This window comes from Humulus lupulus, chromosome X (assembly GCF_963169125.1).
Source record: "Humulus lupulus chromosome X, drHumLupu1.1, whole genome shotgun sequence".
NCBI lineage: Eukaryota > Viridiplantae > Streptophyta > Magnoliopsida > Rosales > Cannabaceae > Humulus > Humulus lupulus.
The window spans coordinates 76,277,666-76,298,480 of NC_084802.1; the positions used below are offsets into that span (position 1 = coordinate 76,277,666).

Here is a 20,815-nt window from a genome sequence, read left to right on the forward strand (position 1 = left end):
GGGAGGCTGGAACTTTCGCTCTCTCCTCCTCTTCAAGGTGAGCCAGGCACTTGTTTATCTCAGACTGCCTCATACGCTCTGATAGATAGCTGAAGTCTGCCTCACGATTATGCTTCTAGAACATATAAAAGCATCTAAAGGTGGCTCCCTTGTACTTCTCCAGGTTACTGGCATTGGTCTGCTCGAGCTCTTTAATGCGTTCCTCCAACCTCTCAGTCTCCTTTCTGCTGATGACCAGATCATCTTGAAGCTTAGAGGCTTCCTTGAAATTAAGCAAAGAAGCCTCCTTGTACTTCTCTTTAGTTTCAATGGCTTTGGTCAAAGTAGCCTGATGCTGTTTTAGCTCTTCGGCCAACTTAGCCTTCTATTTGAGCAGCCCAGTGTTTTTCTTCTCGGCTGCCTCGAGCTGCTTGGTGTATTTTGCCTCAGCCATCTTAAGCTCCTTAGCGTGTCTGATTGGTTGAATTTTTCGAGAAGGCATGGACGACTCTGACAGATTTGATAAGGCATATGAAAGGTCTGTTGTCTAAATTTATTTTATGCTGGTCGCAATAAAATAAACTTGGGGGGCAAATGTTTACCCAAAAAGGCCCCTGATGACATGGCATAATTGGCCTACACATGGTAGGCACGTGACGACTTTAAGTGAGTATCCTGCTCGGCCATCGAATATGAGATTATTGGTTTATCATTCATCACGCTTCCAGTCAACCAGCCTGGTCGCATACTTTCATTTATTTCCTTTATTTATGCAATTCTATGATTATACATTGATTGTAATTTCTATTATTACCTAGATACGCAAGTCTTAAAGGTAATTAAGGCTCATTGGCCTATGTAACCTTCTCGAGCCTATAAATACGAATCAAAAGGCTCAAGGGAGAGGACTATTTGATCTTTGAATCTTGAGAGAAAATTAGAGTGTGATTATTGGGATTCTACATCAATAAGAACACTAAGTGGACGTAGGTCATTACCATCCAATTGGGGTCGAACCACTATAAATCATTTGTGTCGTTTACTTTTCCATTTGAATTTCTTCTTGTTTTCATCTCATTTTATATCGTTTATATGACTCCGTGTCGTTGACCAAATTGAGGGTCAACATAGAGTTATGATTTACCCTACCTCGATTAGTAGATAGAGGACCTAGATGGGTTATCATATACTATTTTGTGATCTAACCTACCTCGATTAGTAGACTGAGGACCTAGATGGTTTTATCACATGCTACGGTAATGAGTTAATGGCCATTAATATTGTAGTCCTATATGATATACATTTTTACGCCATATGTTTTATGATATAGTCTTATGATTTATGATATATGATTTTAGTAGATTTTCCTTGCTGGGCATTAGGCTCAACTTGGAAGGCGAGACAGATTCGTGGCAGCTTGGCATGTGTATTGGGGATGGATGGATTGAATGGACTCCGGGAAGATCGAGGATGACGTTCTTTAAAGTCTTTTAATTTATGTTTTATGTATTTCCGCACTTAGTATTTAAACAATTGATTAAGGTTTATATTTTTATGTTTTATGTACTAAACAATGGGTACCCATACCTTATTTTGTATTTCGTACCGTATTTTGGATTTTTAATAAAGTTATAATATTTTATGTATGTATGTATTCCAAAATAGTAGTTATGTTTAGTAGTTTTTAATGGTATGAGGTCTAGAATTAGTCGGGGCATTACAATTGGTATCAGAGCCACAGTTCATTTGCATGAAGTTCTCCTTGATACACACACACAAGCTCCGGATCTAACTGCCAATGTAAGTGTTTATGTTATGATTATTATGTTTATGTTAATAGATAACGTTTTAGCTATTATGTTTTCAATTAAAATGGATGGAGCCTTGACCTATCATGATATCCGAGACATTAAGGCATTGAAAAGAATTAGAGAGCCAAGGAATACAATAGGAGTGTTAGAAAGAATCACTAAAGATTGATCTTATTTCACAAGGGGATAGTTCACCTTCAAACTACTAAGCAAATTATAATGAGAGCTATGGAGCAATATGTCTTAGTAATTAGGCTTTTTAAAGATTTTCCTTCTGTAATTTCAACATTAGAAGAATTATGGGAGACTATAGATGATGAAGGTGATTTACCGGTAGGCATGAGATATTATTTTCTCATACTTAGGTTCACCTCTAAGTTTGAATTTCAATTCACAAATGAACAAAAGCATAATATCTTGATGAATATTCCCCGAGGTAATTTTGAGGCTCAAGATAATGATGACTATGAAGAAATAGATGATGATATGCTAGATGAAGGGTTAGATGTAGAAGATCCTAATTTTTTAGATTTACCCTAGTTATTTTTAGTTTAGTTTATTTATTTCTTTCATTTCTTTGCTTATTTATTTTTGAATTTATGATTGTACTTAGTGAAAATCTTTTTCCAAATGAATATAATTGTTATTTTTGAATGACATGTATGAGTTTGATTTTTTTGTACAATCATAATAAATAATAAATTCAATAAATAATGATTAAGTTCAGTGAGGGTGGATACAAATCAATGGACCGGGTTCTGTATTGAGAGTTTAGGGGGCCATACTAATGGGAATGATTTTACTGATCCCAACCCTCCCTCAGTTTGGTTAACTTTGGAACAACGATGAGTTTCGAGCCTGAGAATTTAGTCATATAGGATGGTTAGAAACAGACTTAGAAAATAATAAAGATGACTAAATTTTCTAAGTATAGAAACACACCCTAATTATAAAGAAGGCTTACATAATTTTTCATTAGAAATCATAATTGATAGGTCCGAGTTATGTTTGCTTAGACTAAGTTTTGCCTTAGAACCTATTAGGGTAAGTTCTAACATGTTTTTCTCGACTGTTAGAACTTTACTAAAGATGTCGCTATGAAGGTCTGGACGCACAACCGATAATGCCTCTAGCGCCGCCAATGAGACTAATGAATCCCCTCCAGTTCGAAGAAGGGGAACGCGTGCTACCAATGCTGCTCCCAACAGAAATGCACCACCTCCAGTTGACAACACCGTTGAGATTGTCAGGCTACGTCAACAAGGGGAAGAATTGCTGCAGCAACAACAACAACAGACTCAGCCACAGCCTCAGACTCAGCTGCAACTGCAGCCTCAGCCAGCGGCTTATGCACCCTAGCAAGTAGGTCCATATGGGGGATGGCCGATGGCGAACTATGCGCCTTATCCAACTCAGTACATAAAGCCAATCTATGAGCATTTCTGTAAGCAGCACACTCTAAACTTTGAAGGGACAACTGACCCCTTTGAGGTGGAAGAATGGCTCAGGAATGTAGAGCTGATACTTGCACCACATGAACCTCGGCAATGCGGATCACATATCTTGCGTTTCGTCTCTTTTAAAGAAGGATGCCAGAATCTGGTGGGATTTAGTACAACAAACTCACGATGCCGCCACCATGACATGGACTAGATTTGTGGAGCGCTTTCACAAGAAGTACTACAACTCGGCATTCATCGCTACGAGGGTAGAAAAGTTCACCAGTCTGAAGCAGGGCAACTTAACGGTAGTCGAGTACACTCGACAGTTTGATTGACTAGCCAAGTTCGCACCAAAGTTGGTCCTAACTAATTTCTTGAGGGTCACCAAGTTCACCAGGGGACTCAGACCAAAGATTGATCTAGGAGTCAAGCTAGCAAATCCTGGAACCACTTCTTACCCCGAAGCTTTAGAAACGACTATAGAAGTGGAAAGGCTTCAAGCAAATGTTAGTAAGAAGGAGGCCAGCAAGTCTGAACCCAAGCAGCAGAATCAGACGCAAAATGGTCGAAACCACAACAACAATCACCAGTGCAATAATAATGGCTAGAGGAGGAAGCATCCTGATAGTAAGCAGGCCGATGGTGACAAAAGAGCACGTGAAAATAATGAAAATAATAGGTCGGGTTATGTAGAATACCCATAATGCTCCAAATGCTAGAAAAGACATCCTGGGGAGTGTCGTACAAACACCAAAGGTTGTTACAATTGTGGCCATGAAGGTCATCGAAAGAAGGAATATCCACGGCTCAAACAAGAAGAAAATAGGGACAAAAAGATGGTTCTAGCCAGAGTCTTTGCCTTAACCCAGGGAGAAGCCAAAGCTAGTAACAAAGAGGTCACAGGTCAGATTCCTATCCTCGATAATATATGTTCAGTATTGTTTGATTCGGGAGCAACACACTCGAATATCTCGTTAGGAATGATAGAGAAATTAGACAAACCTTGTGAAAGATTTAGAACTAGGTTTGTGACAGAATTGCCTTCGACCGAAGTAGTTCTATCATCACGAATAGGATGAGGAGTACCGATCAAAATCGAGGGTACAAAATTAGAAGGAGACCTGATAGAGCTAGAAATCAAAGACTTTGACGTAATACTAGGCATGGATTGGCTAGCAAGGCATGGCGCAACCATCGACTGTAGACGTAAGAAAGTGACATTTGAAACTCTTGCCGGTCAAAAACTATGTTTTATGGGAAAGATTTCAGGACTACGAACACAACTTATCTCATCTCTCAAAGCTCAAAGGATGATAGAGAAAGGATGTCACACATTCTTATAAAGCGTCACAGATGTGGCAAAGGAAACACCACTAAAGGTTGGAGATGTCTACATTATAAAGGAATTTCCAGATATATTTCCTGTAATGCCCTGGATAGCCAAGACCATTACACTTGCTAATCAAGTCATTTAGTTAGAAATGTGTTACTGAAACTATAATTGAACTAGGGCTAAAAGATTTTGGTCACAAAAGTTGCATTTCATATAATTAAACATTTTAGTACATGGGATCCCAAAAGAAATAGCGTCTAAAAGACAGTTTACAAAAATTTCAGGTTATAGGTACAGCTACTAGCCACTCTAAGGGCAAAATAGACATTTAGGCTTTCCCGTCTTGTACCACTCCTCGGCCGTGGCTGCCGATCAGCTGACAATGTACATTCAGCCTCAAAGCTCTCATACTCAGGACTGGTCCACTTTACCCTTGCCTTTACCTGCACCACATAGCACTCGTGAGCCAAGGCCCAGCAAGGAAACACAATAACAGAGCATAGTCATCAATCAACAGTCAGATAATTTATACAGTATAATCATACACTTAACAATCCATAATATCCATATAATAAGGCAACCAACATACCAAGCTTATCAATTAACATTAATAACCAATTCACATGTAACAATCAGGGTCGACACCCTTAGGACGCACCCCCTATTTATCCCACTGACTTTGGCCCGCTTAAACCGAGCTCATTGAATATCAAGCTGTCCTCAGATACCAGTGGCCGAGCCACGCCCTGTGCGCAAATATTGATTCCGGCACTCTTAGGCCGTTTATCACATGTCCCATGGCATAATACCTTCTATGACATCATACAGATAAAGGGATCTCTTAGTCCCAATACAATCGCATAACCGGGTGCAGTTTTCTTACCTTTGAATTCTGGTAGCTTTGATCAATGATGACAGCCCTCAAGCACGATCCCTTCTGAGCCCTAGCGTACACCTAGTCACGGCCACAAATTAGAATCAACACCAAACTTCAATTCCAAAACCTAGCCTTGGGACCAATCCCGAGCCCTTGGGAAGCCCTACTTCCACCAAACGGGGTTGTGGAATCAAACCCCGAGCCCCCGGGCAAAAACCCTAAGAAATAACCCAAAACCCCCTTCTGGAAACAGGGTAGCGCTACAACGCCATAAAGAGGGCGCTATAGCGCTACAAGTAGAGCCAAAAAGCTCTGAAACAATAGGGCCTTGCGCTGTAGCGCCCAATGACTAGCGCTACAGTGCTAGTCACAGCACAACCAAACTTCAGACTTTCTTCCTTCGATTTTCCCCGAGCCAAACCTCTCAAAAACTCATCCAAACCTCAACCATATCCCAAAACAAGCCTACCAACACCTATAACACATCCCATAAGACCCAACTATATGAAAATCAACCACATGCAACCCAAGATAAAGAATTCACCATGATTGAGCTTTAAGCTCAAAACTCAGTAGAACAACAGAAATTCAGAACTTTGAAGCTAGAACTTCTCACCTTTGATGGAGGCTTTCGACCTAGGTTATCTTCCACACCTCCTCAGCTTTCAACTCCTCAAATCCTCAGGCTTAACTCCCTAGAATTCCCATCAAAACTCAGCTTAGAAAACCATTTCAACATCAAAACTAGAAACTAAAGAAAACCTTGAAAACTTACCTTAATTGGACTAAATTTCAATAGAATTCCTAGTTCCACCAAGAACCTCAAGTGCTAAACTTGACCTAATCCTCCTCTGAACCACAGATCCAAGAATTCACAAGAAATGGTGCAAGAAGATGATAAACCGATAGAGAGAAAATGGTAAGCCCCAAGTGTTATGTTTTTCCTTTTTTCCCTTTGTCTTTTAGCTTCCCTCAGCTTCTAAACATTCCACTAAGTGTATAAAGGCTGAATTAACTCTTATCCCTTAAAACCCAAATGACCAAAATACCCTCCCATTAAATCTAAGCCCTTTAAACATCCTTAGGGCATTTTAGTCATTACTCCCGATTCCCGTTAATTCCTCGAATGTCTCTAGTATTTACCGCTTACTTCCTGACACCTAGCTAATCACCAATTATATTCCTCAATATCAAATGGTCTCCAATATATTTTCTAAATTCCCTAAAATACTCCCAGACTCACCCCGAGCCGGGTATAAATCCCCGCTGTGACTTTTCCGCTAAACCACTCACTAGGATCGCCTCGATTCACAGGCTACAAATATATCCACATAATAATGTGGTCTCAATAATTTATCACAAATATTTACATTTATGCCCTCAACGGACCAAAATTACGAATATGCCCTTATAACCTAATCAGGACCTACATGCATACTAGTACACATAATCATGCATCACATATATCCAAATAATCATATAAACATGCTTTTAATCATTTAAATCACATATAATCCAGTTATGCTCTCTCGACACACTAATCAAGGCCCTTAAGCCTTATTTGTAAATTTGGGTCTTTACATTTCCCGACGACTTACCAGGGTTACCACTGACTCAGGAAATTGACTTCACAATTGAACTAGTACAGGGAACTAAGCCTATCTTAAAGGCACCATACTAGATGGCACCAACCGAACTCAAGGAGTTGAAGACGCAGTTGAAAGAACTCTTAGACTTGGGTTTATCAGACCAAGCCATTCGCCATGGGGAGCACCGATTCTATTTATGAAGAAGAAGGATGGAAGCATGCGGATGTGTATAGATTACTGTGAGCTGAACAAGGTGACAATTAAGAACAAGTACCCACTACCATGGATCTATGACTTATTTGATCAACTCCGAGAAGCGATCGTGTTTTCTAAGATTGATCTATGGTCCGGTTATCACTAGCTCAAGGTACGGGAAGAGGATACACCAAAGACAACTTTTAGAACTCGATATGGACATTACGAGTTTCTAGTCATGTCTTTTGGTCTTACCAATGCTCCAGCTGCATTTATGGACTTAATGAATCGGGTCTTCAAGGATTACTTGGACAAATTCGTCGTAGTGTTCATTGAAGATATTTTGGTGTACTCCAAGAACGAATTCGAGCACGAAGAACATTTTAGATTGATCATGCTGCGACTGAAGGAGCATCAACTTTACCCCAAGTTCAAGAAGTGCGAATTTTGGCTTCCACAAGTAGCGTTCCTCGGCCATATAATATCCAAGGATGGAGTTGTTGTAGACCCAGCTAAGGTAGAGGCTGTGAAGGATTGGCCAAGACCTAAGAATGCGTCAGAAGTTAGAAGTTTTCTCGGGCTAGCAGGCTATTATCAGAGATTTGTAGAAGGCTTTTCTAAGATAGCCACTCCTCTTACCAACCTGACCTGGAAACAACAAAAGTTCAACTGGACAGATAAATGTGAAGAGAGCTTCCAGTTGCTCAAGGATAAGCTATGCTCAACACCAGTACTTTGTGTATCGACACCCAATGACAAGTTTGTAGTATATTGTGATGCGTCGAAGCAAGGTTTGGGTTGTGTGCTAATGAAAAATGACAAAGTGATAGCCTACGCCTCAAGGCAGCTAAAGGAATATGAGCAACGCTATCCAATGCATGATATGGATTTGGCAGTGGTGGTCTTCGCATTGAAAATATGGCGCCACTATCTTTATGGAGAACGATGTGAGATTTATACGGACCACAAGAGCTTCAAGTATTTCTTCACACAGAAGGAGCTCAATATGAGGCAGCACAGGTGGTTAGAACTAGTAAAGGATTATGACTGCAAAATCCTATACCACCCAGGAAAGGAGAGCTTAGTTGCAGATACGCTAAGTCGGAAGAGTTACGAAAATCTAGCAGCATTATCTGGAATAGAAAAGCCGCTACAACAAGAGCTAATCAATGCCAGAATAGAAGTAGTCATTGGTCAACTGGCTAACTTGTCCATCTAATCAAATCTATTAGAAGATATACGAATCGGGCAAGGGCATGATGACACATTAGTAACACATATGGCTGCAGTCAAAGAAGGCAAGGCCACAAATTTCTCTATATTAGGACAGGGGTTCTTGAGATATAAGGGTCGGGTATGCGTGCCGAATGATTATGGAATTAAGATAAAGATTTTAGAAGAGGAACACACTACCCCATACTCAGTTCACCTGGGGTCGACCAAGATGACTCACGACCTTAAGGCACTATATTGGTGGCCGAGAATGAAGAAAGACGTAGCAGAATATGTGTCCAAATGTCTTATAAGCCACCAAGTAAAAGCAGAACATTAGTGAGCTGCAGGCTTATTGCAACCGCTTAGTATTCCAGAATGGAAGTTGGAAGACATAGCCATGGACTTCGTGACAGGATTACCACGAACAAATAAGCAGCATGACTCGGCTTGGGTAGTGGTAGATAGACTAACCAAGTTAGCTCACTTTCTGCCTGTTAAGACTACGTACACTACAGGTCAGTACGCAAACATTTATGTTCGAGAAATTGTACGACTGCATGGAATCCCCAAGATCATAGTAACATATAGATGATCGGTGTTTACATCGAGATTTTGGGGAAGCTTGCCGCAAGCCATGGGTACCAAGTTAAACCTTAGTACGACATTTCATCCTCAGACCAATGGTCAGTCTGAGAGTACCATACAGATTTTAGAAGATATGTTTTGCGCTTGTGTACTAGACTTCGAAGGATCATGGAGTAAGTATTTTCCACTTATAGAGTTCTCCTACAACAATAGCTACCAGTCAACGATCAATATGGCACCCTATGAGTTACTTTATGGAAGGAAGTGTCGATCGCCGTTACATTGGGATGAGGTAGGAGAAAGACAACTTCTTAGACCCGAAGCTGTTAGAGAGGCTCAAGATGCAGTGGCACTGATTAGAAAGCGTATGCTCGCTGCTCAGAGCTGACAGAAAATTTATACGGATGCCAAGCGGCGAGATGTGGAATTCAAAGTCGGAGATCAAGTCTTCTTAAAGATATCTCCTATGAAAGGAGTGAAGCAGTTTGGGAAGAAAGGCAAACTTAGACCCCGATTTATAGGATCTTTTGAGATATTGGACAAGGTGGGAACAGTTGCATATAGATTAGCCCTACCATCAGCTCTAGCAGATAGTCACAATGTGTTTCACATCTCGATGTTGCATAGATATGTGTTGGACCTATCTCACATCCTCAAGTACGATACGATAGCACTCCAGAAAGACTTGAGTTATGAGGAACAACCGATTAGCATCCTAGAGAAGGGGATGAAGGAATTACGGTCTAAGAGTATTCCAATAGTCAAGGTCCTATGGAGTAATAGTTCAGAATGGAAGGCAACGTGGGAGTTGGAGGAAGACATCTTAGCACGATATCTAGAATTGTATGGTAAGTAAATTTCAGGGACGAAATTCATTTAAGTAGGGGAGAATTGTAGTGTCTCAAAATTTTACTTAGCTAGATAGTAGTAGTAGTAGCTAGTAGTAGCTAGTAGTAGCTTGTAGTATGTTAGTTTTCGTGGATATTGGTTCAAGCCGGGATTTAGTTGGAAACTCATCGAAACAGTTATAGATTTTATAAGTTTAACCTATAGTTTAGAAATATTAATTATAACATAAGGTTTGATTAATATAGCTAGTCCTAGAAATATTATTTATTATAACCTATGGTTTAGATAGAACTAATAAGAACGCGACACTTGTCACAAACATGTTTATTAAGGATTTAAGCATTTTTGATGAATAATTTAATAAAAAATAAATCTAGAAGCTCTAGAACCTTCCAGTAGCTGTTAGGATCACGTTTTATTCAGTGAAACTCATGAAATCCAAGATTACAGAAATCATATTCATCCACTGCTCAGCCCGCAGTGGGCTGTTCCCCCCTCAAAGGTAGGAGGTTGCTGCTTTCTGAATCTTTCATACAGAGGTTCCAACCTGTTCTCAACCACAGGCTGAACCGGAGCTGGTGCTACACTCGGCTGTAGTGGTAACCCGGTGACTGGTGGAGGAGCCTGTTGCCTCAACTGACTAAGCTCTTCCTCTGTTTTCTTCAATCTAGCCTCCATTTCAGCTAATATCTGCTGCCAGTTCTGAGGAGCAGGTGGAGGGTCCTGGCCCTGATTGTCATCCTCGGCCCGAGTGCCGCAGAGTCTCGATGATTGCCAAGGCATTACAACTAAATGCCTGCAATTAGTGACACCGCTCATCAGGCATGATAACAAGATCCAATTCCACCTCTCAATCTCAACAACAACCAAGGTCAACAATCCAAGTAACATACAGATATCATACAGCACACAACGGGCCTTGCCTTGGCATCATGCATATGTTATTTCACTCATCATGCTCATAATAACCTAAGCAGGCACACAAGGCATTCAAACACATATTCAGATATATTAATCAACCATACCAATCAACCCTGAGTCGAGCTTTTCAATGGCATCGTGCGTACATGTTCGGTCAATCTCCAGAACCAATAAACCTTGGCTCGCTCTGATACCAAGTTGTAACGCCCTACTACCTTAGAGCCGTTACTAAGTGAGTTTAAAACGGAAATTGTGCAACTAACTGACTCTTCGAGGTTTCTAAAACCAAAAGTGTGACTAAACCAGAGGTTAAGGCTGTAATCTTTGAAAATGCTTAGTTTCATTGAAAACATTAAGTATCAAACATCCGGGATCCCAAAATAAGGTTTACAAAATATTTACAACTCAAAAATAGATTTACACTTGATTAACTATCAAAAGAATAGGTTAATACAGCCACATTCAAAACGCCCCCAACCAAAGCAGTCGGGCAGGCCAAACATGTACGTGCCGCCCCCACGCTCTCCATACTCATGGTCGGTTGACTGAATCCTTGCTTTTACCTGCCACACAGAGCACCCGTGGGCCGAAGCCCAGCAAGAAAACTCATACAGTATAACATATGCATAAAATATAGCTGACATATAATCCACTGATAAATAGGAAAACCATCAGACTGAACAAACACGGCCATGCCGCCCCAGAGGCCTTACCAAAGCCTGAGGTCTCGGTCCTTACCGTAAGGATAACTCATGTATCCATTGGGTCCCACCCTGGCTACAAGCACTCCATGTGCTAAGTGTTACTTCCGGCCCCAAGGCCGTTCTCAGCCTTCGTCGCTCTCGGCCTTAGCCGTTCATTTCATTATAATCACACATATAGTGCATTTCGAAATAATCATTCAAACATATAATAATTCATTTAAGGTTATACATTCGCACATAATACAATCTAGGGCCATGCCCTGCAATAACACTGTGGGCCCATGCCCTGTTCTCGGGTACTACAGTTTTCTTACCTTTCAATTTGGTAGCTTTGATCACCTGACTCCTCGAGCACGATCCCACTCGAGCCCTAGCGCTCACCTAAACAAAATCCATAAGTCAAAGTCATTACCAAACCTCAAGTCCAAAACCTAGCCTCGGGACTAATCCCGATCCCCCGGGAAGTCCTAGATCCACAAAACAAGGTGGTGGAATCGAGCCCCGAACCCTAGGTCAAAATCCCTCAAAAATAGCCCAAAAACCCCTTTCTGTGAACAGTGCAGCGCTACAAGCAGAACCACACATCCCCAGAAACAGGGCCTAGCGCGACAGCGCCCAAAGACTAGCGCTGTAGCGCTAGTTGCAGACAGGCAACACCCAAATTTGTTTTCTGCGATTTCTTTCAACCATTTCAACCCCAAACTTGTCCAAATCTTTCCCAAACCCAAAAACAAACTTATCAACACCCCACACTCATCCCAAGCATCCCAAGAACTCATAACCCAAGCTCAAGCAACCCAAAACTCAAGATTTACCATAATGAACCCTAAACCCAGAAAATCAGTCAAACATCAAAGTTAAAGACTTAAGAATCATAACGTGGATGGAAATTCGACCTTGAGTTAAACCCTAGACCTCCTTAGCTTGATCCTTCTCAACCTTGGCCTGAATTCCCCTAAAATCCCCATCAATTCAGCTTAGATACACAGCTCAAACCAGTCAAACCCTAAAACTGAAACTTCTAAAAACTTACCTCAATGTTTGATGTGTTCTTGCTAATCCCTTGCCAATCTTCAAGTATAGCTTAGGATCCTTGATGCTCAGCCTATCCTAGCTCACCACTGAGCTTAACTCCAAGAAAAATGAAGGGAAATGGTGGGAGAACCACAAACCGATCCTTTGAAGAAAACCCACACTGTTTTTCTCTCTTTTCTTTTTCTTAGCCTTATAACTCTATTCTACCAATACCACTAAATATAAAGCTTCATTTAACTCATCTCTAAAAAGCCTAAAGACCAAAATGCCCTCCCTATTAATTCTAAACCTTTTTGTCCATGTAGGGCCATTTTAGTCATTTTACCCAATTCCCACTAATTCCTCAAGTGTCTCTAATAATTTCCCGCTTGCTACCCAATACCTGATTAATCACCAAATATACATTCCTCATCATCAAGATTAACCTCAATATATTTTCCAAATTCCCATTTAAACTCCCCAGGCTTGACCCAAGCCGGGTATAAATTCCTACTTTGACTTTTCCGCTAACCCGCTCATTCTAGGATCGTCTCGAGTCACAGATCACAGATACCAACACAGTCATGCCCAAAATGGCCAAATTACAATTATGCTCTTTCTAAGACAATCAGGTCTACATGCATACTAATACACATAGTCATGCATCTCAAATAGTCAAATAGTCATATAACATGCATTAAATCATAATCATGCATTTAACTCCTTAAAGTCACACACAAAAATCCCATTATGCCCTCCAGGCACACTAATCAAGGACCTTAAGCCTTATCAGCGAATTTGGGTCGTTATAGGTGTTTAAGTTTCTTGAAACTTAAGGTTTTTGGTAAGTTTCTACTTTGATGGTTTAGTTCTCTTTTTCATCTCCTTTTCTTTAGAAACTCATGGTTTTTACTGTTGGTTTTCGGAGTGTTCCAATCCCATGCTTGTCTTCAATATCCTGGTTTTTGGTAAGGAAAATAGGTTAGATATATGTGTTATGATATGTTATGTTGATATGTTATATGTATGAATATGTTTTGTAGTCACTTGGGGCTTATAGTTGCTTAGATAGCAAACCCCAAGGTTTTTATCATTATCGTGGAGTAGAGTTATGATTTACCCTACCTCGATTAGTAGATAGAGTACCTAGATGGGTTATCATATACTATTTTGTGATCTAACCTACGCCGATTAGTAGACTGAGGACCTAGATGGTTTTATCACATGCTACGATAATGAGTTAATGGCCATTAATATTGTAGTCCTATATGATATACGTTTTTACGTTATATGTTTTATGATATAGTCTTATGATTTATGATATATGTTTTTAGTAGATTTTCCTTGCTGGGCATTAGGCTCATTCCTTTTATTTTAGATGGTGCAGGAAAATGAACTTGGAAGGCGAGACAGATTCGTGGCAGCTTGGCATGTGTATTGGGGATGGAGGGATTGAATGGAATGTGGGAAGATCGAGGATGCCATTGTTTAAAGTCTTTTAATTTATGTTTTATGTATTTTTGCACTTAGTATTTAAACAATTGATTAAAGTTGACGTTTTTCTGTTTTATGTACTAAACAATGGGTACCCATACCTTATTTTGTATTTCGTACCGTATTTTGGATTTTTAATTAAGTTATAATATTTTATGTATGTATGTATTCCAAAATAGTAGTTATGTTTAGTAGTTTTTAATGGTCCGAGGTCTAGAATTAGTCGGGGCATTATAGAGGCAACATCCTAATTTTTCATGGAGTAATCAAGGAGTTGGCCTTAACAATTCTTCTATGCCTCCATGACCAAATTTCCCACTAGGTTATCCCCCACAAGCACCACAACAAAGGCCACAACAACAAGCAATACAATCTAACTTTCTTGAGAACATGTTGAAGGAGTATATAGTGAAGAATGAAGCCATGATCCAAAGCCAAGCAACATCATTGAGAAACTTAGAAAACCAAGTTGGGCAACTAGCTCATGAGCTTAGAAATAGACCCCATGGTACGTTACCAAGTGATACTGAGAATCCAAGAAATGTGAGCAAGGAAAGTTGTAAAGCCGTCACTTTGAGAAGTGGGATTGAGTCCTCTTCAATCCAAATAAATGAGGAAATCCAAAAAGATATTGAAATTCCTAGTGTACAAAAATCTGCCTCTACCCAGAATGCTGCAGGAATGCCGCAGCATAGGCCCCCAGACAGCTTAATTTCAAAGCAGCCACCTCCATTTCCCCAACGTTTTTCAGAAGCAAAAGTTGGATTCGCAATTCAAGAAATTTTTAGATATGTTGAAGTAGTTGCATATCAACATACCACTTGTAGAGGCACTTGAGAAAATGCCTAATTATGTGAAGTTCATCAAAGATGTTCTTACAAGGAAAATAAGGTTGGGTGAGTTTGAAACTGTGGCTCTAACCAAGGAGTGTAGTGCCTTTTTGCAAGACAAGTTGCCTTCAAAGTTGAAGGATCCTGGGAGTTTCACTATTCCATGTACCATTGGAAACATTTATTGTAGGATGAATTTATGTGATTTAGGTGCAAGCATTAATTTGACACCAATGTTTGTTTTCAAGAAATTGGGGATTGGAGAAGTCATGCCTACTACAGTTACTCTTCAACTTGTAGATAGATCTCTTTCTCATCCAGATGGGAAGATTGAAGATGTGTTGGTGAGGGTAGACAAATTCACATTCCCTGCTAATTTTATTATGCTAGATTATGTGGTGGATAGAGAGGTACCTATTATCTTGGGAAGGCCATTTCTTGCAACAGGAAGAACTTTGATAGATGTGCAGAATGGTGAGCTTACTATGAGGGTCCAAGATGAAGAGGTGACCTTCAATGTCCTTAAAGCTATGAAGTATCCTGATGAGGTTGAGGAGTGCTTTGCTGTTTCAGTGGCAGGTACTTTGGCATCAAAGGAGTTTGAGAAGGGGAGGGTTGGTGATCCATTAGAAAATTTATTGTTGTTTGATTCTCAAAATGATGAAGATAAGGAGGAGTATCTAGCTTGGTTGGAGGCAAATTCTCAAGGGCTAAGAACAAGAGCCCGATTTGATTCATTGGAGTTGTCATCTAGGGAGTTTAAGGCTCCCAAGCCATCAATTGAAGAGCCACATGATTTGGAGTTGAAAGTCTTGCCATCACATTTGCAATATGCCTACTTGGGTCCATCATCCATTTTATTTGTCATTATTTTAGTGGAGTTGAATCATGAACAAGAAGAAAAGTTGCTTGAGGTGTTGAGAAAGTTCAAGAAGGCCATTGGGTGGACTATTGCAGATATTCGAGGTATTATTACTTCTTTGTGTATGCATAAGATCTTGCTTGAAGACAATGAAAAAGGTTCTATTGAGGGGAAAAGGAGACTAAATCCTATCATGAAGGAAGTAGTGAAGAAAGAAATCATCAAGTGGTTAGATGCTGACCTATCTCTGACAGTTCATGGGTGATCCTTGTTCAGTGTGTGCCTAAGAACGGTGGGATCATGGTGGTGAAAAACGAAGACAATGATTTGATTCCTATCCGACTAGATGGAGAATTTTCATGAACTACAGGAAGCTAAACCAGGCCACTAGGAAGGATCATTTCCCTCTTCCTTTCATTGATTAAATGCTAGACAGACTTGTTGGGAGAGAATACTATTGTTTCCTGGATGGATACTTTGGTTACAATCAGATAGCAGTGGCTCCAGAAGATCAACACAAGACTACATTCACTTGCCCCTATGGTACTTTTTCATTTAGGAGAATGCCCTTTGGCTTGTGTAATGCTCATGGTACGTTTCAGCGATGTATGATGGCTATCTTTACTGATATGGTTGAGTAATTTCCAGAAGTGTTCATGAATGATTTCTCAGTCTCTGGGGATTCTTATGATGATTTCTTGAGCAACTTGTCCAAGGTGTTGAAGAGATGTGAAGAGACAAACCTAGTCCTTAACTGGGAAAAATGTCACTTTATGGTTAAGGAAGGTATTGTTTTGGGGCATAAGGTATCAAAGCAAGGGATTGAAGTTGATAAAGCAAAAATTAAAATTATTTAAAAGCTACCTCCTCCTAATTTAGTGAAGAACATTAGGAGCTTTCTTGGGCATGCTAGTTTCTATAGAAGATTCATCAAAGACTTCTCTAAGATTTCCAAGCCACTTTGCAATATTTTAGAGAAGGATACACCATTCCATTTCGATGGAGCATGTTTGAAGGCTTTTCAAGAGTTGAAAGAGAGATTAATTACAGCCCCTATCATTATTGCACCAGATTGGAGCTTGCCTTTTGAGTTGATGTGTGATGCCAGCGATAATGTTGTTGGGGCTATCATGGGCAGCGAAAGAACAAGGTGTTTCACTCTATTTATTATGCCAGCTGCATTTTGATAGGAGCTCAATTGAATTACATTGTGACTGATAAGGAGCTACTAGCTATTGTCTTTTCTTTTGACAAGTTTCGCTCTTATCTTGTGGGCACTAAAGTGATTGTCTACACCGATCACTCATCCATAAAGTATTTGATTGCCAAGAAGGATGCAAAGCCAAGATTGATTCGGTGGGTGCTTTTGCTTCAAGAGTTTGATGTTGAGATTTAAGAGAGAAAAGAGGTAGAAAATCAAGTGACTGACCATTTATCAAGAATGGAGCGTGAAGAAGATTCCAACTCTCTTGTCCCTATCAAAGAAACATTCCCCGATGAACAAGTTTATGAGGTCAAACATTCTCATGAGCTTCCTTGGTTTGCTGATTTTGCTAATTACTTGGCTAGTGGGTTGATGCCTTCGAAGATGACTAACCAACAAAGGAAGAAATTCTTGCATGATGTGAAGTCTTATTTTTGGGAGGACCCTTTTCTATTTAAGCAATGTGCAGATCAAATGATTAGAAGATGTGTTGCTGGACATGAGGTGGAGGGTATCTTATTCCATTGTCATTCATCACCTTGTGGTGGTCAGTTTGGGGGAGCACGTATCGCTGCCAAAGTTTTGCAATCCGGGTTCTTTTGGCCTTCTCTATTTAAGGATGCTCATGCTTATGCCGCTCACTGTGATCATTGCCAAAGGGTTTGAAGCATCTCAAGAAAACATGAAATGCCTCTAGCTAATATACTTGAAGTTGAATTGTTTGATGTTTGGGGGATTGACTTCATGGGCCCCTTTCCACCCTCATATGGTAATTTGTATATCTTGGTGGCTATTGATTATGTTTCTAAGTGGTTTGAAGCTGCTACCTATCCCACTAATGATTCCAAGGTGGTCATGAGGTTCTTACACAAGCATATTTTCACTAGATTTGGCACTCCAAGAGCTATCATAAGTGATGAGATAACCCATTTTGTGTACAAAGTGTTGGCTAGCTTATTGGCTAAATATGATGTGAGGCAAAAAGTAGCTACTTCTTACCATCCTCAAACTAATGGGCAAGCTAAGTTGTCCAATAGAGAGATAAAATGTGTCCTTGAGAAAGTGGTGAATCCTAACCGCAAGGATTAGTCCAAGAGGTTAGATGATGCATTGTGGGCCTATAGAATAGCTTTCAAGACACCATTAGGGATGTCACCATATCGTTTGGTGTTTGGTAAAATTTTCCATTTACCGGTGGAACTTGAGCACCGTGGTTATTGGGCTATTCAAACACTCAACATGGATTTGCAACTTGCAGGAGAAAAGATAATGTTGTAGTTAAATGAATTAGAAGAGATGCACTTATTCTCTTATGAAAATGCCAAACTTTACAAGGAGAAAACAAAAAGATGGCATGACAAGCATATTCAACCAAGGGTGTTTGAAGAAGGCCAGCAAGTTTTGCTCTTTAACTTGCATTTGAAACTATTCCCAGGCAAGCTCAACTCAAGATGGTCGGGCCCATTCTTGGTGGTTAAGGTGTATCCTTATGGAGCGGTGGAATTGCGTGAAGAAGGCTCTGGAAGGGAATTCAAGGTTAATGGCCAAAGGATCAAGCATTATTGGGGAGGTGAGGTTGAGCGAAATAAGTGCTCAATCTCTTTGGAGGATCCTTGAAGAATATATAACAACTTGGGTTGCTGTGGAGCTTGGAGATTTAATTGTAAAGCAACCCAAGCTTTATATAAATATATATTATGTATATAAAAAAATTGATATATAAAATGAAAAAAAAATGAATGGAAAAAAAAATATAATACATTTATTTGAGATTTTTATTTTTGATGGTTTAATGTGTTTATGGTTGCAGGAAAATGGAATCAAAAAGGGGTTGCAAAGTTTGGGTGATGTTGTAGCAATTTTTGAGGAGAAATAGGAGTTATTTTCTGGGCCATTTTTGTTGTAACAAAGTTCGCATGATGTTACAACATCAATTTTGGGCTTGCTCTCTACTTAGTTTTGCTGCAGCAAAGTTCACATGATGTTACAACATCAATTTTGGGCTTGCTCTCTGACTTAGTTTTGCTGCAGCAAAGTTTGCATGATGTTACAACATTAATTTTTGGCTTGCTCTCTGACTTAGTTTTGCTGTAGCAAAGTTCACATAATGTTACAACATCAATTTTGGGTTTGCTCCCTGACTTGGTTTTGTTGCAGCAAAGTTCACATGATGTTACAACATCAATTTTGGGTTTGCTCTCTGAGTTGATTTTGCTGCAGCAAAGTTCTATGATATTACAACAAAGTTGATAAAAAACCAGTAAAGCAAAATTTGGGCCTAAATTTTCCCAATTCAGCCCTAATTTCCTTAGTAACCCTAAGATCATCATCACCATCTTGCCCTTCCTTTTCTCCTTGAAGAAAAAAGCCCAGTCGCCAAACCAGCTTCACCTCACCACCATCCCCAACCACCTACCCCACCTCTTCCCTCTCTGAGCCCTTTGCACCCTACCACTCTCGCCACGACAACCACGACCCGACACCCCGACGCCCATACCTAGCCTGTCACCTCGTTTCGCCTACCTGAACCTACCCACCTGAAATCTCACATCCACGACTACCTTCAGCCAAGCCACGAAACCCAACAACTCCAACCTGACCCAGCCACCCAAAAAAAAAAAAATCCCAAATTTCTCCACCCACCTGAACCCACCCGTGCCTACCCAGCCCAAAAGCCCCTCACCAGCCCTTGCCGCCGTGAAGCTCCCACCAACCACCAAAACCCGAAAGCCCCTCACTGCCGCAATGCCTCCCCCATCTCCCATCGCACCTCCATGACCACCTTTAACCAACCCACGAAACCCACAACTCCAACCTGACCCAGCCACCCAAAAAAACCCAAATCGCTTCCCTCCCTGACCCAATCCATGGCACTAGTCAAGCACAAAGACCCAAGCCTCCCTACGCTAAGCTCATTTGCCTCTCTCACCCTCTCTCGGATCTCAGTTTCCCATTCCCGATCAAGATTTGGTAGCTCATTGGATTGATCTTCATTGGGGGTTTCGAGATATTTTTCCAATTACCAAGTGCATTCAAAAGTGTATCCCGCTCCTCCAAGGTACCATAGTACTCTTGTTTCATCACTTTGGGCATTGCAATTCACTACGGTTGTTTGAATTTTTGTTATTGAGCATTATGACTAGAAGCAAGCAAGTAGCACATAGAAAGAAAAAGTCAGTGGCCAATGAACAACCTGTTGTTGAAAAGTTCATATCCCCAAGGGCTGTTGAAAAATTCAGGAATCTTGTCGGGCGAGATATTTGGTTTGAGAGAGCCTTCCCGACTGTTGGAAATCTGGATTATGTGATCACTGTGATTAACAATCGAGGGTGGCTTGACTTTTGTACAACATCTCATGAGGCTATCATTCCTTGAGTCAAAGAATTCTATGCTAACTTTTGTCACAGAAATTAAGACAAGTCACGATCCGGGGCAAGCAAGTTAGTTATGAACCTCAGGACATTAATGTTGTTTTTGGGTTGCCTGATATCAAGGTGGCTGAGTATGGAGACGTTGCCCCTAACCAAAGTGATGTGGAACTTACCAATATGCTGACATAAGTGACTGTGGAGGGCACACAATGGAATGTTTCAAAGAAATTTGGAGCTCATACTATCCCCCACACTTCCTTAACAACTCCTGCTCGTGTATGGAATCATTTTATCAAAACCAACATGTTGCCCACCATTCATGACACCTCGGTCAACAAAGATCGTGTCGTCCTGCTTTTCAGCATTTTGACTGGCCTATCAATTAATGTGGGGGGAACTCATTTAAGAAGAGATCATTGCCTTGGGTGTTATAAAGAATAGGGGACCATTATTTTTTCCCACATTGATCACTGCCTTATGCGGCAACGTGGGTGTGCCCCTAGCTCCGGATGATGAAAGGAGTCACTCTCTCGATTACAT

The 20,815-nt window shown here is 40.5% G+C and overlaps 1 protein-coding gene across 1 annotated transcript; it reads left to right on the plus strand.

Annotated features, from left to right (window-relative positions):
• The first annotated feature begins 17,591 nt into the window (after positions 1-17,591).
• LOC133805974 (uncharacterized) lies at positions 17,592-18,780 on the plus strand. Its single transcript, XM_062244118.1, has 3 exons — positions 17,592-17,969; positions 18,340-18,567; positions 18,715-18,780. Exons 1-3 carry the CDS (start codon positions 17,592-17,594, stop codon positions 18,778-18,780), a joined length of 672 nt encoding a protein of 223 aa, XP_062100102.1.
• The last annotated feature ends 2,035 nt before the right edge of the window (positions 18,781-20,815 follow it).

Excerpts from the sequence above, each read along its gene's own strand:
- LOC133805974 (XM_062244118.1), top strand. The coding sequence starts at position 17,592 with ATGCCTCTAGCTAATATACTTGAAGTTGAATTGTTTGATGTTTGGGGG. Across the intron at positions 17,970-18,339 it reads AATGTGTCCTTGAGAAAGTG|GCAAGCTCAACTCAAGATGG; the intron begins GTGAATCCTAAC and ends AACTATTCCCAG. Across the intron at positions 18,568-18,714 it reads TGGAGCTTGGAGATTTAATT|GAAAATGGAATCAAAAAGGG; the intron begins GTAAAGCAACCC and ends TTATGGTTGCAG.